This window comes from Pyrus communis, chromosome 16, assembly GCF_041283825.1.
Source record: "Pyrus communis isolate YQ-2024b chromosome 16, ASM4128382v1, whole genome shotgun sequence".
In the NCBI taxonomy this organism is placed as follows: domain Eukaryota; kingdom Viridiplantae; phylum Streptophyta; class Magnoliopsida; order Rosales; family Rosaceae; genus Pyrus; species Pyrus communis.
This window is the reverse complement of record NC_142580.1, coordinates 12220413-12236192: the sequence shown is the minus strand read 5'-3', so window position 1 is coordinate 12236192 and position 15780 is coordinate 12220413. Positions and strand designations below refer to the sequence as shown.

Sequence of the window (15780 nt, the reverse complement as noted above, 5' to 3'; positions counted from 1 at the left end):
TTACAGTAAATTTAACATCTTTATTGGGTACTGACATATTACAAAAGTCTTAGTAGGGGAAAAAGAAAACGAAAGCTACTGAAATTAGGGTTGTTTTGTGGAGTTAACATGCTTAGAACTTGGAGGTTTCGTTTTAAGCACAGGATTGCTCTCAAAGAAATTTGTAGGCCGAAGCTCAAATCCACCGCTTAATGTTGGCATAATTGGAAAATCTTCTTGGCAAGGAACATGATGAAACCCCACGGTGTACCATAACACTATGTCCTTATTTTCAATCTCTCGGTTCCTACACATTTTCACATAATTTAGAACAAAAGAAATCTACACAAACATGTCTAAAATTGTTACTCACACATACACATCATTTGGTTTGCGAATTTAATTTAAAATTTTGATCTCCTTAACAGTATCTATAATTAAATAATATTAATTGTTTAAATATACCTCAGGCTCCAAGTAGCCAGTGTTTCTTCTCCATGGCTCCGATCAGCATATAGTCCTCCAGCCCATTTTTCAGACTTGTTATAAGGTGTGACCCATACATTGTAATTGGTAAATGCACCTCGGATTTGTGGGTAATCATCGTCGTTTAAAAGTGCTTTTGATATTGACCCTGGAATTAGACGATAACCGATGCTGTTTCCAGGTTTGGTCTTCTTGTTAGGGTTTACCACAACCAGCTCCGATGCCTTCAAACCCAACTGAATTTTTGCATCCGATTCGGTTTTAGCTGTCTCACTTTCAACTGTCCAATAGCTCTTTCTAGGTGAGTTCTTGTCTGTCACTCTTTTGGTCACCAAATTGTTTTTGACAAAGGAGTTGGCTTCACCATCCACATCAAGATCAAGGTAATAGGTCAAGAAATGGTCGTGGTACACCCCAATTGTATAATCTGCTAGCAATGTACCATAAGCATCCTCCTTTATTTGACTAGTGTGAGTGTAATCTGCAGCCTTCACTTCTAGTATTCCTGTTAAGCCTACCTGTTTGAAAAAGAAAATGGTTTAGCTGCAACGCAGAAACACCTAATGACAATTTATTCACTCCTCCAAGTCTACTTTTTCCCTGAATTATTATAAAAAATGAATGCAAGATCACATTTTTAGAACGCTCGTGTCAGCTCCCTTTCTTATGTATAATCTTATGCCGATCGATGGCAAACAAATTAAAATACTATCCATCTTTATCAATTATCATACCCCAATTTTGATGGAGCCGCTTGGCTTAAATTCCCAGTCGAGTATGTAATCGTAGTTGCCAACAGTTGCGACCATCCTCACTATCAAGCTCAGTTCTGGCCTAACCTCCGTTATCTGTAAAACCAAGATCTGTCATGTTCGAATACAACACAATGGCAAACAACGTCGGTTGAAAATTCAGGCATAAAATGTGTAATATAATTTGAATCAGAATTAAGAACTTGTAAGAAATATTATATTTTAACTAGATAGTGTGTGTCACCCAACCTGCAACGTGGTAGGAAAAGTTTTGACCCAAATTTTTTCTCCACATGTTAAGAAAATGCTAGCATGGACCACACATTCAAACCATGCATGTTGCATCGGCTAATGGCATGACGTAACGCGACAATTGATATGTTTAATTAACAATCAACCATTATAAATGAACAACTATAAGAAATACAAGAAAGGACTTGTTCAAATTGAAGTTAAAAATCAATTTGATGCCCTACCAGTTCTCCAGCAATTGCATATTCAGTGTGACGCCACATGACACTTCCAGACTGTTGCTCAAATATGCAAAAAGCATTAGATATTTTAACAGGTGTACCATCCTCCCCAGCATAGTATGCATCCAAGAACTCAGCATTGGCAGGGCAATCAGTCAAGGGCTCAAGTGGCATAGCCAGTTGACCAAAACCAAATTCACCGGCATCGAAGAAGGTCTTGTAGTACCATTCTTCAGTTGGGTCCATGTACGGCACAAAAAGCTCGGATACGAATGCTCTGTATAATACTTGACGATATGTAGCCTTTTCTAGATCGTAGATTGATGCCAACGAAATTATTGGACCAGCTCGAACATCAAATCCCAAATGGAAATCCCAATTGGCCCAGCTGAATGAATATTGGACTTATAAATCAGAAAATTAATGAGTGATTGTAGACAAACAACATAATGAATAGAAGGTAAGTCAAAGCTAACCCTTAAACCAACATGAATTTTGGCTCCAAAACTAAAAATTAATAGTATAGTCTCCACCTCCATGTTCTTTGTTTTTTGTTTTACTTTTTATGTTTTAAAATATGAAAAATTATTGTTAGTGTTGGCTGTCGCGATCACATTCAGATGAGAAAAATAGAGTATTGACTTTTGAATTTTGATTCAATTAGAGACAAATACTTATAAATTTTTAAATTATGAACCAAAATTTCAGTTTGGTCAAGTTCAGATCAATACTCCAATTTCTAAATTTTAAGCCTTGCATAGGAAGGAGGAAAAATCAAGCATTGGTGAAGCTTAACCTAGCGGCACCATATTGGTCTAGATGGATCCATCTTTAGGACATGGATCCTCTCCGGATCTATGCATCTTAATCTTAGGGATCTACCAATCTAGGTTATTTAAATTTGATCCAACGGCTACAAACAGGGGCCTATTTTAAAAGTTATAATAATTTTAGCCGTTAGATCAAATTTCAATGGCCCGGATTGATGGATCCCTAGGATTAGGATGCATGGATCTTGAGAGGATCCATGTCCCATCCTTTATGCATTAATATAGAGTAATATTAGGAAAACTAAAATTTTTAAATCAACTTGCAAACTAAATGATGTGTCACAAATAAGAACAAACACGTTAATCGATACTCAATAAATAATTCAATCATCTCCAACCACATCATTTAATTTATAAATTTGGTTTAAAAAATTTGATCTCTCTAACATTACTCATTAATATATAACCATAGTGGTCCAGATGGATCCATCGTTTTCCTTATTTTCGAGTCAGTAATTCCAAATTTTTAAATCAACAATTCAATACCATGCGGCACCATAACAAGACAATGAGCTTCAATCTTTAAGTCCATTAGGACAAGGACTCACCAGTTGACAAAGATGTACAACACACGTATACATTAGCAACGGCGGAGGCAGTAACAGTTAGGGTAGGCTCTAGCATAGGGAGAGTTTTAGTCTTTTAAGGTTAAAAATACTGATAATTTAGACTATTATATTATTTTTAATTGTTATAACCCATCCAATAAGTAAAAGTTTTGCAAAATAGGATTACTTATAGAAAAAGTAAGAGTTAATAAATATTACATAAATTATTTACTTTAATCAATATCAAAATTTATTATTATTATATTTCAAATAGTGCACACGATGACACACATGTCCAAATAAGTCTTTTTATTTTATTAGTTTATAGGGAGTAGACTATAGTGATTAGTTTAGGTTTCCTAGGAGTAGTCATCCGATTTTAAAAAATAGATTTAATATTTTATTATTTTAGGTTTCATAGGAGTAGTTTATTTTTTATTGTTTGACTTTTGGGGTACAGCATTGATGATTTTTCACTTTTCAGAAAGCCTTCGTCCCGATGAGAAAGTTTATTGATTTTTGTCATCAATAGGTAAGTTTTTGACCATTTTATTCTTATGTCTTGATGATTTTATTTGTTTATTGCTTTAATTTTAAGAGTTTTAAGAGTTCGTACAATGGTACTTTAAAACAAGACTTCGCAACAAGATAAAGAATGAATTTTTAGCAGATTCAATGGTTGTGTACATTGAAAAAGAGTTTGCCAAAAAGATTGATTCAGAAGAAATACCAAAGGATTTCAATTCCATTAACTTGAATAGGTACTTTTTCGTTTATTTGTTAAATAGTTATGACAAGATCGATGATGTATGTATCTTTCTACTATAAGTTACAACTTCAAATGTTTTCTTTGTTAAATCTAGTTGAAACTTGCTTTATTCATAGTTAAATTTCTTACTTTAAATTATTACCTTCATGCTTGTTATTGTGTAACTTTATGTAAGTAACAAAAAAATTTAACCATTTAATCTCCTTGTAATAATTTTAGTTTAGCCCAACCATCAAATAATTCATGGCTTCACTATTGTACATTAGCCAGGTCATTGCCGGCATTTGTCTTGTGATTACATAGTCAAGACTCAAGGTTGCAAATTTTAATTTGTAATGTCTAATTACAATTCTACGCCTAATTTGTGGAATATTTATCGTTCAAGTTTGTTGTCATATGAAAATTCTGGGGGACAAACCAACTAGTCAACTAAAGTCAAGAATAATGATTTTAAAATGATTGAAAATGTTTTTGGTGAAAATATTTTTTGTATCAATTAACAAAAATGCAAGTGAATATTGCAAAAGCGCTTGAAGTGCATTCTGCAAAGTTTTAGAACCCAAAAATATTTTATTTAAAAACGTTTTTAGTCATTTTAAAAATACTTCCAAATAAATTCTTAGAGTCATTGTTTATTTCAAGTGACATGTCGCTTCTACATTGTCCAGAGAGAATGTTCTTTTTGTTGGTTTTCTAAAAGCAAACCTGACACTTAATTAATTGAGGCTAACTGGCCCATACTCATTTGGAACACTTTGAATGTGGTCCTTAATTATTAATGTTCTTTGACTCAAATCTTTGTGGTCTTTAGTTTTTTATCGAAATTCCTAATATTAATGTAATAATGTATTTCTATGTAGGTTATTATATTTTTAACTTAAAAATGAAATTTGTAGTTATTTATATTAATGAGATTTAAAATAAAACCTCATAATTTATGGGATTAAAAATAAATTATACTTTCCAATATATTTTGTGTGCGTATATATATACACATTGTGACATCCTACATCGCCCAAGGGAGTGATCCTTAAATGTATATTCTTATCCCTACCTAGCACGAGACCTTTTGGGAGCTCACTGGCTTCAGATTCTATGGGAACTCTGAAGTTAAGCAAGTAGCGCGTGAGAACACTCCCAGGATGGGTGACCCATCGGGAAGTTCTCGTGTGAGTTCCCAGAAACAAAACCGTGAGGGTGTGCTGGGGGCCCAAAGCGGATAATATCGTGTCATGGTGGAGTTGGGCCCGGGAAGTGGTCCCGCCCGGGCCGGGATGTGATAATTTAAAACTGTGACATCCCACATCGCCCAGGAGAGTGATCCTTAAATGTATTTTCTCATCCCTACCTAGCACGAGGCCTTTTGGAAGCTCACTGGCTTTAGGTTCCATGGGAACTTCAAAGTTAAGCTAGTAGTGCGCGAAAGCACTTCCAGGATGGGTGACCCATCGGGAAGTTCTCGTGTGAGTTCCCATAAACAAAACCGTGAGGGTGTGCTAGGGGCCCAAAGTGGACAATATCGTGCTATGGTAGAGTTGGGCCCGGGAAGTGGTTCCACCCGGGCAGGGATGTGACACATGGGTACGTTCATAAAAACTAACTAAAAAATTATTGTACCAAAACATTGGTACATTTTTCAAAAAAAAAAAAAGAAAAAAAAAGAGATATTAAGCTTAATAACATTATTAAATTTTTTTTATTAAACTTGACATAGAAACATTCTCAAATCAACAAAATAGAATGTACCCATATAAGTTCACAAATGGATTAGAGAAAATATTGAATGCATTTTATATATAATAATAAAAAAAATGGGTACATTTTATATTAAAAAGAGGTACATTTTTCATATAACAAATTGGTATATTTAAATATGGGTACAAATCAATTTTTTTTATAAAAATTTAATGGGTACAAACTTACTCTAATTTTATTTTTTATATTTTAGAAATGTTTGAATTGAAAATTAATTAGTAGTTTAATAAGGGTGTGAGTATTAAAACTCTAAATCAATTACTAATTTTTATTATAAAAATTATGTAACTTACATGTAATTCATTAATATATTAATGATAGGGACTTTGATCAAAATCTAAAAACTAATAAAATCTTAATCAATGAACATTAAATACTAGAGACCGAATACTAATTTTTCATATTCATTTTCCGGTCCACCTTCATTATCATAAGTTGGGGTGTTTTATTTTATTTTTATGGAAATAATTTATGCAAGGTTTTTCTCTTTTATATACCTTTTTTGCGTCTTTATAAGTTGGGGTTTCTTTGGAGCCACAAGTCTGAATTGAACAAGTACTAACAGAATTAAGAGGAACTGTTAAACATAAAAATGGTTTGTTGAAATGAAGATAATCAACCTCTGCGAAATTTCTTGTGATCACACATTTCTCTTAAAGTAAATTCACGTAAAGCTAACCTTATTTTGTGCCCGTCGATTTTGAACCCGGGTCCGTTCGGTTGCTCGATAACGAAACCATTCAGCGGCGGACCGAATGGCGGCTTCTGCTTTGACAGCCGATACTCCGTTCCTTCAGCCTTCGGCATCGGAAGCCTAGACCTGTCATAATACTCCACTATTTTCATTTCATCAAGATCAACCAACAAAGATACTCCCTCCAAGGGCCTCATGTACAGATTAGCCGTGCCTTCTTTATAAAAACACAGAATTTTGATAGCTCTTCTACTATGCTTCTCCCCAAACCACCCAACTGTATACGTGGAACAAACAACGTCGGACAAGTTAAGCTCCCTCTTCTTAACCGAACCGAGAAATGGTTGATAGGAAAACGGAAGTGCACTTGCCGCTGTTTGTTCGTCGTTGGTGAGCATAGGGTAACCATCATTTCCACCGTAAACTTTATCGGAAATTATGTAACGATTGGATAAATCGACCACGAGCTCGTGGGTTTCTTTGTGGAGGCGTGCGATGACAAAGGCTCGTCGAGGAGGGGGATTTGATTTGGTTTTTGATGAAAGCCATGATTGGAGGACTGGTTTGTCTGGCTCGTCTAAACCTATGTATTGAAAGGTTAGGTTGTGTTTGAGGCCAGATGGGTATGATTTTTTCACTATGGTTCGGACCTTTTTGAATTCAGATGGGGTTAAGGGATCTAGTGGGTGGTGGCTTGAGATTATTAGGGAGAAGGTGAAGAACAAAGGGAGTAAGAAGAGCGTTAGTTTCATAGTTGAAGCCGCCATGGCTTTACTTGTGCATATCGAATAAGCGAAAGTATCAAGCCTCCATAAATAGTCCGTTTCTGGTCATATTTTAAAAGGAAATTGCTAGTGGTATCACATTTTTTTAACAATTATATGATGTTACAAATAATATGTACATGTCATGTCAATTAATAAGTGAGAAATGATAAACGCACACCCTTTTTAGCATATTAGTATCCACTAATATTTAATCTTGACCATTAATCTATTTGTCTTATTCAAACTAATGACTAGAAAGAAAAAGTGTATGAAAATCATTCTATTAATAAATTTATCTCATTAAATGTTGGTTACATGTGTCAATTGTCATTTTACGGGTACATGAATATGGTCAAACAATGTGGTTTCTCTTGTTTATAGTCCATGGATTTAATGTCTTACAAGTAAACAAATAATCATTAAATGTTGGTTACATGTGTCAATTGTCATTTTACGGGTACATGAATAAGGTCAAACAATGTGGTCTCTCTTATTTATAGTCCATGGATTTAATGTCTTACAAGTAAACAAATAATTGATTAATTATGAATAAGACATCTTAATTTCTCGTTAAATGACTAATTGCAATCGATTGGTTCAACTTCAGTGCAAGGATGTAAACTGAAGAAACTCTAGTGTCATCTTTATTGGAAATTTTTGGAAGATTTCAAGATGTAAAATTGTTTGCTTTAGTCTTGAATTCTCCCCACATTAAGTTCTGAATTCCCACTTTTTTAAGAACATTATATATTTTGAAAAACTGAGCTAGCTAGAATTACAATGGAAAGCTAATCACCCTGGTAGCTAGGGTGAAAATGTGAATTTGGAGGGTTTGCCTCAACATTCTACCTACTCGCGCTAATTTGGAGAAAAAAGAGATGGCGGTGGACAATATTTGTATTCCTTGTAGCTCGTCTTTTGAGTCGGCACTACATGTGTTTAGTGATTGCCCATTTGCCCAAGCGGTATATTTCTCCTTCCAATTGAATTTGGGTCCAAGGCCTCTGGTGCATTCCTCTGTGTGTGATTGGGCGTCTTCGTGTGTTTCTTCCCTTCCTACTAGTCAGCTGGCTTTATTCCTAATACTCATTCATTCGATTTGGCGTGCAAGAAACTCTCTGTTATGGGATGCCAAAGTTGAAAATCCGGCTTTTGGTAGGTCATTTAACCAAAGGAAGAGGACCGTTAACGACAAAGTTTGGGACTGGAATTGGGGAGGAGAAGGCTTTGAGACAACGAAGGAGGTTGGGATAGACCGGAGCCGAAGAGGCATACATGTTTTCACGCTTCAGAAAATTCAACAACGGTGAAGGCTGACGAGTATCGGCCCAGCCAACAACAATGAGTTGCATTAGTTGGAATTGTCGAGGGCTTAGGAACCTCCATACAATTCATTCTCTGAAGATACTTGTTCTCACTAAAGTTCCCACTGTGCTTTTCCCATGCGAAATGAAAAGCTCAGTTCAATACATGGAGAGGTTGAAAATACAGCTGCAATATGATTTTCTTTTTACGGTCTCGAGTAGAGGAAGGTTTGGAAGACTCTGTGTGATGTGGAAAAATGAGGTTAGCATGTCCTTACAAACCTATTCTTCTAACCATATCAATTTGGAGGTTGGTGGTTTGAGGGATGCAAGACATTGAAGGATTACTTGTTTTTATGAATATCCTAAGGAAGCGAAAAGACACAAGTCATGGACTTTGCTTGAACAACTCAAGGCAAATGCAAACTTGCCGTGGTGTTGTTTAGGGGATTTTAATGAAATTCTAAAAGCCGACAAGCAAGAAGGGGGAGACCTGCGTAATGAGCGACAAATGCAGGGTTTCTGCAATGCAATGAATGTGTGTCAATTGATTGATTTAGGGTATAAAGGAAACAAGTTTACATGGGAAACAACACGTGGATAAGGCATAAGGGTTAGACTTAATTGGGTTCTTGTCAACCAGGAGTGGATAAACTTATTTCCAAATGCTTCGGTTTTCAACTCAAGCCAAACTCCTCAGATCATATCCCGCTGTTACTTGATTGGGAGGCAAAGTGCATATTAAAGTACAAAAAATCTTTCTGTTATGAGGAAGCTTAGACGGCAAGGGAAGGATGTACAAAGGCTGTAAAATTGGGGTGAGCTGCTGAATTTGAAGGCTCGCCGATGTTTCTAGTTACGGAAAAAATAAAGGCCACTCGAGTTCAATTGATCAATTGGGTGAACCGTGGACATCGAAGACTCCCTGGCAATATTGTAGCAAGTAAGGATAAGTTGAATAGTCTCTTTGGCCAGCCTTTTAACGATACCACCATTGCCCGACGGAAAGAATTATAGAAGCAACTCCACTATTTACTTGCTCAAGAGGAAGCCTTTTGGAGGTAACGATCCCGAGAGAATTGATTACATTTAGGTGATCAAAACAATAAATATTTTCACCAAAAGGTGAATTGAAGGCAACAAAGAAATGGTTTACATGGCCTATTCGACGAAAATGGAGATTGGCATGACGACAAACCCAGTATGGAGAATATTATTATGAATTATTTTACATTGCACTATTACTGTAGTATTTGCTTGGGTCAAGACCAATTTTACGTGTATGTTCACATTGCACCATTACGCTCACTTTTGATTCATTGTTGGTGTAAGCCAGTATAGTTGCTCTTGCATCTAGAACTCATATGTGATGTGCTTATCGTCGGCTTCATGTTGTGAAGTACTAGCTCAAGCATAAATTATTACACACAACCTCTTGATGTACCTACTTTTTGCATAGATTTGTGTCTTTGCATTTTAATAAACATATTGTGGTACATTGTTGAGATACTTGTGATTTATCTGTACCCTTAGTATAATTGCTTTTACACTATTCACTTTGGTTTTCATACTTACAAAGTATGATTTTGGAAACTATATGCGTTTATAACAGGAGGTTACTATTTTGAGAAAAGAAAATGTTTTAGTACATCCTTATTTTTGCCTGCTCACACTCTATGTTTTACATCCCTTCAGGACTTAGTAAGTGAATTATATGGCTAGCTATTGATCACTGGTGGTTCTGACATCCGCTTCAATTAATACAGGAAATTTATTTCCTGTTAAGTGTAAAATATTCTTCATACCCAGTATGAGAATATTCTTTTTTCTGTTACACTTTTATCTATTCTATGACATTGTATGCATTTTAATAAGAGTTCATCACACTACGCACTCTCACACTAATTTAATTTAGTTTTAGATTTTGATTATAATTTACTCGTACTTTTTACACATCATATGCATGTTATGATTTCGTTACTTTCCAGATGTCAGTCATCATGCCTCGATCTTGGTGTCCTTTTTAATAGCCGAATTGAGGTGTTTCACCTTTTGAATAGGTAGCGGGTAAGACCTCTAATGCTGTGAGTGGAATTAGTCCTAGGCGCACTAGATAAGACTTAAGAGTAACGAAGAGCCAATTAACATTATCTTTATCTTTCTCGAAGTGATTTGCTTTAACCTTGTTACCAAACTCAAGTTAAAGTGGGACCAAATATCGCTTTAAGATAAAAGTATTAATGTGTTTCAAAGTCTTTTTATTGTCTAATTCTCAACCCTGTTCTAACAGTGACAATCGAAGCATATGCTGGACTTTGGAGGTATCTTTAACTCGATATACTCCAAGGGTTTTGTTTTTGTGTTGTTGAAGCACCCAATCTTGTTTGAATATTTCTGCAACGTCACGAAGTCGCATTCTTAAATATATTTCTTTCAGTCTTTTTTTTAATGGATGAAATACTCCGATCGTAGCGAGTATTCAAATGTCGATCTAACTTCATTTTTCAGTAATATATAAACACCAACATGTGCCCTAGCATACTATTTGTAATGAATGAGTTCCACATTGATAAGAGAAGAGATCTTGCATGGGCTTATAAGAGGTTGGGCTAATTCCTATATTGTTAATTGGTTTTGTGGTGGAACCTCAACTTTCTTCATGGTATCAAAGCAGGTTGTCTCACGTGTGAAGCCAAACGCGCTCCACGTCATCCCGTTGTGTTGTCCATGTGTTAGGCTTGAAATTTCACCACACGTGAGGGGGCGTGTTGAGAATGAGTCTCACATTAATGGGAGAAGGGACCTTGCATAAGTTTATAAGAGGTTTGACTACTTTTCATATAATGAGTCCTACATTGATTGGAAAATGGACATTGCATTTCTTTATAAGAGGTTGGACTACTCTCCATATTGCCAATTGGTTTTATGGTGGAACCTCAACTTTCTTCACTATTTGATGAGAAAATCTAACCAATGAAATTGGTGACCCTAGGTCCCTAGCTGTATTTTAAGTTTGATCATCGACATGAAGAAAACTTGTGGCATAACTTTGGACAATGATTGTCTGCCTTCCCACTTCCGGTGCCCTCTCATGCCCTCCTGTTTTGTGTGGTCACGGTTAAGCCACGTCAACATTTTATATTATTTTTTTATAGAGATAATAAGATAAAAATGCATAGTAATATAAAATGTTGACGTGGCTTAATCGTAACCACACAAACAGAAAGGCATGGAAGGGCACTGAAAGTGAAAGGACAGATAATCCTTGCCTCATAACTTTTGGCCGGAAAGTAGATATTAGTCAATAGCTTTAGTCATTGATTGATATGGCACATGTTTCATAATTTGTGGATTAATTAATGTTAAAGTTGTTTTTCCGAATTGTAAATATGATAATACTTAGGTACTCATTTGTAAATTGCAATGCAATTATTCACGGATTATAAGATATGCTAAACACAATCTGCTTGCGTTTTCAATTGTTGCATTCATTAATCATATTGCCTAATGAATAAAACAACTAAAATGCAAATAAGGAATCATAAAGGAAAAACATCACATTGACCGTCCAAGTTTTTGTTTTATTGTACTACAACTAGCTAGTTTTTGGTCTGCGTTTAGGCATGTCCACTGTTGAGATGGTCAGGAGGAATTGTTCTAACTTTAAGAACCGGACTGTTCTCAAAGAATTGGTAGGCCGGAGCTCAAATCCACTACTCAATAGCGTACCACATGACTATGTCTTTGTTTTCATTCTCTCTATTCATGCATACTGACAGCGATTAAAAAAATTCATTACAAATTTCCATATCCGCTCGTCGACGTAATAATGTTAGAATGATCACGTTTGTTTAAGCACATAAGTTGACAAAATCATGGATCAAATACAAATATACAATTTAGGTAAAAGCAAGCCCAAAATACCATACCTGAGGGCCCAAACTGCTTGTACTTGGTAAAAGCACCACGAATTTGTGGGTATTCATCCTCTAACAAAAGGGATCCTGCAATTGACCGTGGAATCAAACGATAACCAGTTGGATTCCTATGTTTGGTCCCTTTATTAGGATTTAAATTTTGAAATAATAGAAGTTTAATCTTGTATGTTTTTTTCTTTTTTCTTTTTGGCTCATCAATCAACTTGAGGACACAAGATGCCCAAAGCGTTTAAAAAAACACTATTTACACATACTTAGTTACAGTACTTAACATCTTTATAGGGTAGCAAGTGGTGAATTATTAGTGGATTAGATTTCATTTTCAACTTATTACGTTCCAAGTTCAAATCTTTTTCTCCTCTTAATTAGGTTAAACGTAGCAATATCATTGCCGATGAAAGTTAGTTGAGTTACTAAAGATCGTTCTCTTCATTAGGAAAAGGTCTAGGTTCGAGTCTTGTGTTGACGATCCATTTTGGTGGGCAATTTGTAGAACTCCTCTATAAATCCTCAAAGAAATTTGCAGTATGCTCTGGCACTGGGTTGAGGTAGCATCCCTTCCCCTTAAATTTTTGGAAAATTTTTATTTGAATCCAAATAACCTCTTTTTACACCCAACTTACTTTAAATGTGAAATGTCTTTATTACCCTATTATATAATTACCATCAAGTACAGGATAAAATTACAAGAAAAATAACCGTTACATAATTTTTCTCCCATGTTCTATTCTGGAAAAACCCTAAGACACTTTCATATAGAAAACAAGCTCTTTTTTACAGATAGATGGTAATTTTGAAGTTTTGAATCTTCCAATTAAAGTATAAATCTATTTATGCTAGAGTTGAATTATTGATTTATATGACATATACCAGCGTTATAATTGTTAGTTGTATAAGTTTACCAAGTCTTGTCTTGTTCTTTTTGAACACCATTAGCAAGTCTTCTACTTCTTAATTACATAACACGATCGTAACATCGTGCTTTATTTTTATTGGATTACATGTCCAACTGCTACTACCTAATGAGAGTTGAAGATTCTAATAGTTAGATAATAGACAATATTGATTAATTATGTTTTTCATGTGTCCATTCGTATGATATGATACTGATAATATTGGTCTTTGCTCTGCAATCTAAATTCTAATTAGCCAAGCCAACAACAGCTACATTACTTTGTGTCATTGTTTTCGCATGCCAGCTCTTTTCATTTGATTTTGATCTTTTATATTTTAAATAGGGGGCTACGATCCATCGATATATCAGTGAGTGGGCATTTTTGTTTCTGTGTGTGTGTGTGTGTGTGTGTACACAGATTGCTTAAGGGGAGGGATCCCCATTTTTTCAAAAAAATGGGGACACGCTCCCCACCGTTAGATGACTTTTAATGAAATTGTGTGATTAAGATTAAAACACAGGCCACACAATCTCAACCACACAATTTCATTAAAGTTAAATCCAACGGTGGGGAGCATGTTCCCATTTTTTTAGAAAAATGGGGATCCCTCCCCTTAAGCAATCTGTGTATACACACACACACTTTATAGTTTCCACAAATGCTTTTTAATTGATTTATGCATTTTATGCCATGTTTTATTAATTTTAAAATGTTATCATGTGGTTGTGATTTATATATGGTCATGGCATATTCATATGCATTTTACCTACTCATAAATGTTGTACTGTTGTGAAATGCTAAAATAATTACGGGATGCGCAGGTAGGTCCAGGTAAGGTTATTATGTTGTTTGAGGTTGTTGAATCATTATGGCATGCTTACATTCATATAGTCTACTCATCGTTGCTACACCCAAGTGTTAGTGCTCAGCCCAGGGCCAGGCTAGTCTTTCACATGTTGTTCACATTACCACTGCACGCTCGCCTTGGATTCAAGTAGGTGCTAGTCCTGTTGTACAAATTGCAATAGGCAATTCCGACTCGTATGTGAAAGCGAATAGCACTAGTCTTCACATGATTGTAGCACTAGAGCGTATATTATTACACCTAGTTCTGTCGTACATGTCGCGTTAGGCGACTTTAACTCGTGTACTAGCATAGATTAATGAGCAATAGGTGCAGTCGTATAGGTCACATTAGACGACTCTGACTTGCTTGCTAGTATAGATTGTTGAGCACATAATATATTTATATTGCTATTGAGATTGTGATGTGGCATGCTTCTAGATTTACTATTGCTTTGCATTTGATTTCATACCTATACGTAGTATGATTTTCTAGAAACTATACATGTTTCACAACGAGGGGTTAGTATGTTCAGAAAATAAATGAATTTTATAAATCTTTATTTTTGTGCCCACTCACCCTTCTGTTTTTCGCCCCTCCAGGTCCTAGAGGTATCGTTTGGTATGCAGACGGGACGGGACGGAACGGAATGAAACGGGACGAGATGGGACATGACGGAACGGAACAGAGCGGGAGCAAAGATGCCCTCGGATGGAAACAAGGAGGAAGAAGAAGGAGACGGAGATGTTATAATTTTGTGTTCCACGGATGTGGAACGAGTCGTTCCAGGGGGGTGAGGTGGAATGAAAATTCACCCAAAACTCGTCCCGTGGAACAGCTCGTTCCACCCGTTTTAGGCGCACCAAACGTGGGACGGAACGCCTTATCCCACTCTGTTCCGTCCCGTCCCACGTACCAAACGGTACCAGATAGCTGACCTACTATGTGGCGTGCGAGGATTAGCGACGACTCTGACATATTCCTATTTAAACGTAGGAACTTATCGCATTGTGTATTAAGTACTTTTCTAGTTTCGACTACACTATTTATCATCTATGCTCTGAACATTTGTATTCTATGGGTTCTACCCACTACTGCGCACTCACTTTAGTAGTTGAAATAAGTTCTAGTTTCGATTTTAATCTATTTACATTTTTACATCATTCACACTTTGGTTCGGGTGATGGCCAACATGCCTTGACTCCGGTCAGGGTGTGTAAAAAATAATTTCTTTTTACAATTTAAAATATAAAAAAGAAAATACATTGACTCTGCGAGATGAAATATATAGCTTTTGTTGTGCAAAATTTTTATTCTATTTATTTCTTTATATACTTTGCACAACGAGTATTAAAATTTCGTTGCTCAAATACCTTTTGCGCCACAAATCGTATTTTATCGAGCAAGGGTTTATTTTTACTACTGAGTGTATTATGGGTTTTAGACTTTTATTATGATATTGAATTTTACTCTTATTTTTTTTATGGCATCTCAATTATAGAAGTTTGAAATTCCATAATTAGAATACGATTCACACTCGAGAACAAAGACTTTTCCTTGAATCTAGGGTACCAAATTAGATGCAAATTATATAGGGTCTGAGCAACCATTTCTCTATAAGCTGCAAGCTAGTGATACGCAAGTTTTGAAGCCCATCTCTTTTTACCATTCTCAATAGTTGTATGCTTTGAATCTGTTGTCCTTGTATTGTTTGACATCCTAGAAGCTATCCAAACAAAAGATCA

The 15780-nt window shown here is 35.6% G+C and overlaps 1 protein-coding gene across 1 annotated transcript; it reads right to left on the bottom strand.

The window, feature by feature from the left end:
- On the bottom strand, positions 1-7093 carry LOC148689986 (amine oxidase [copper-containing] alpha 2, peroxisomal-like). Its single transcript, XM_088687245.1, has 5 exons — positions 6272-7093; positions 1694-2078; positions 1200-1313; positions 445-983; positions 1-286 (listed from the first exon to the last, which is right to left on the bottom strand). The coding sequence occupies exons 1-5, from the start codon at positions 7051-7053 to the stop codon at positions 85-87; spliced, it is 2022 nt and encodes a 673-aa protein (XP_088543371.1). The 5' UTR covers positions 7054-7093; the 3' UTR covers positions 1-84.
- Between the last annotated feature and the right edge of the window lie 8687 nt (positions 7094-15780).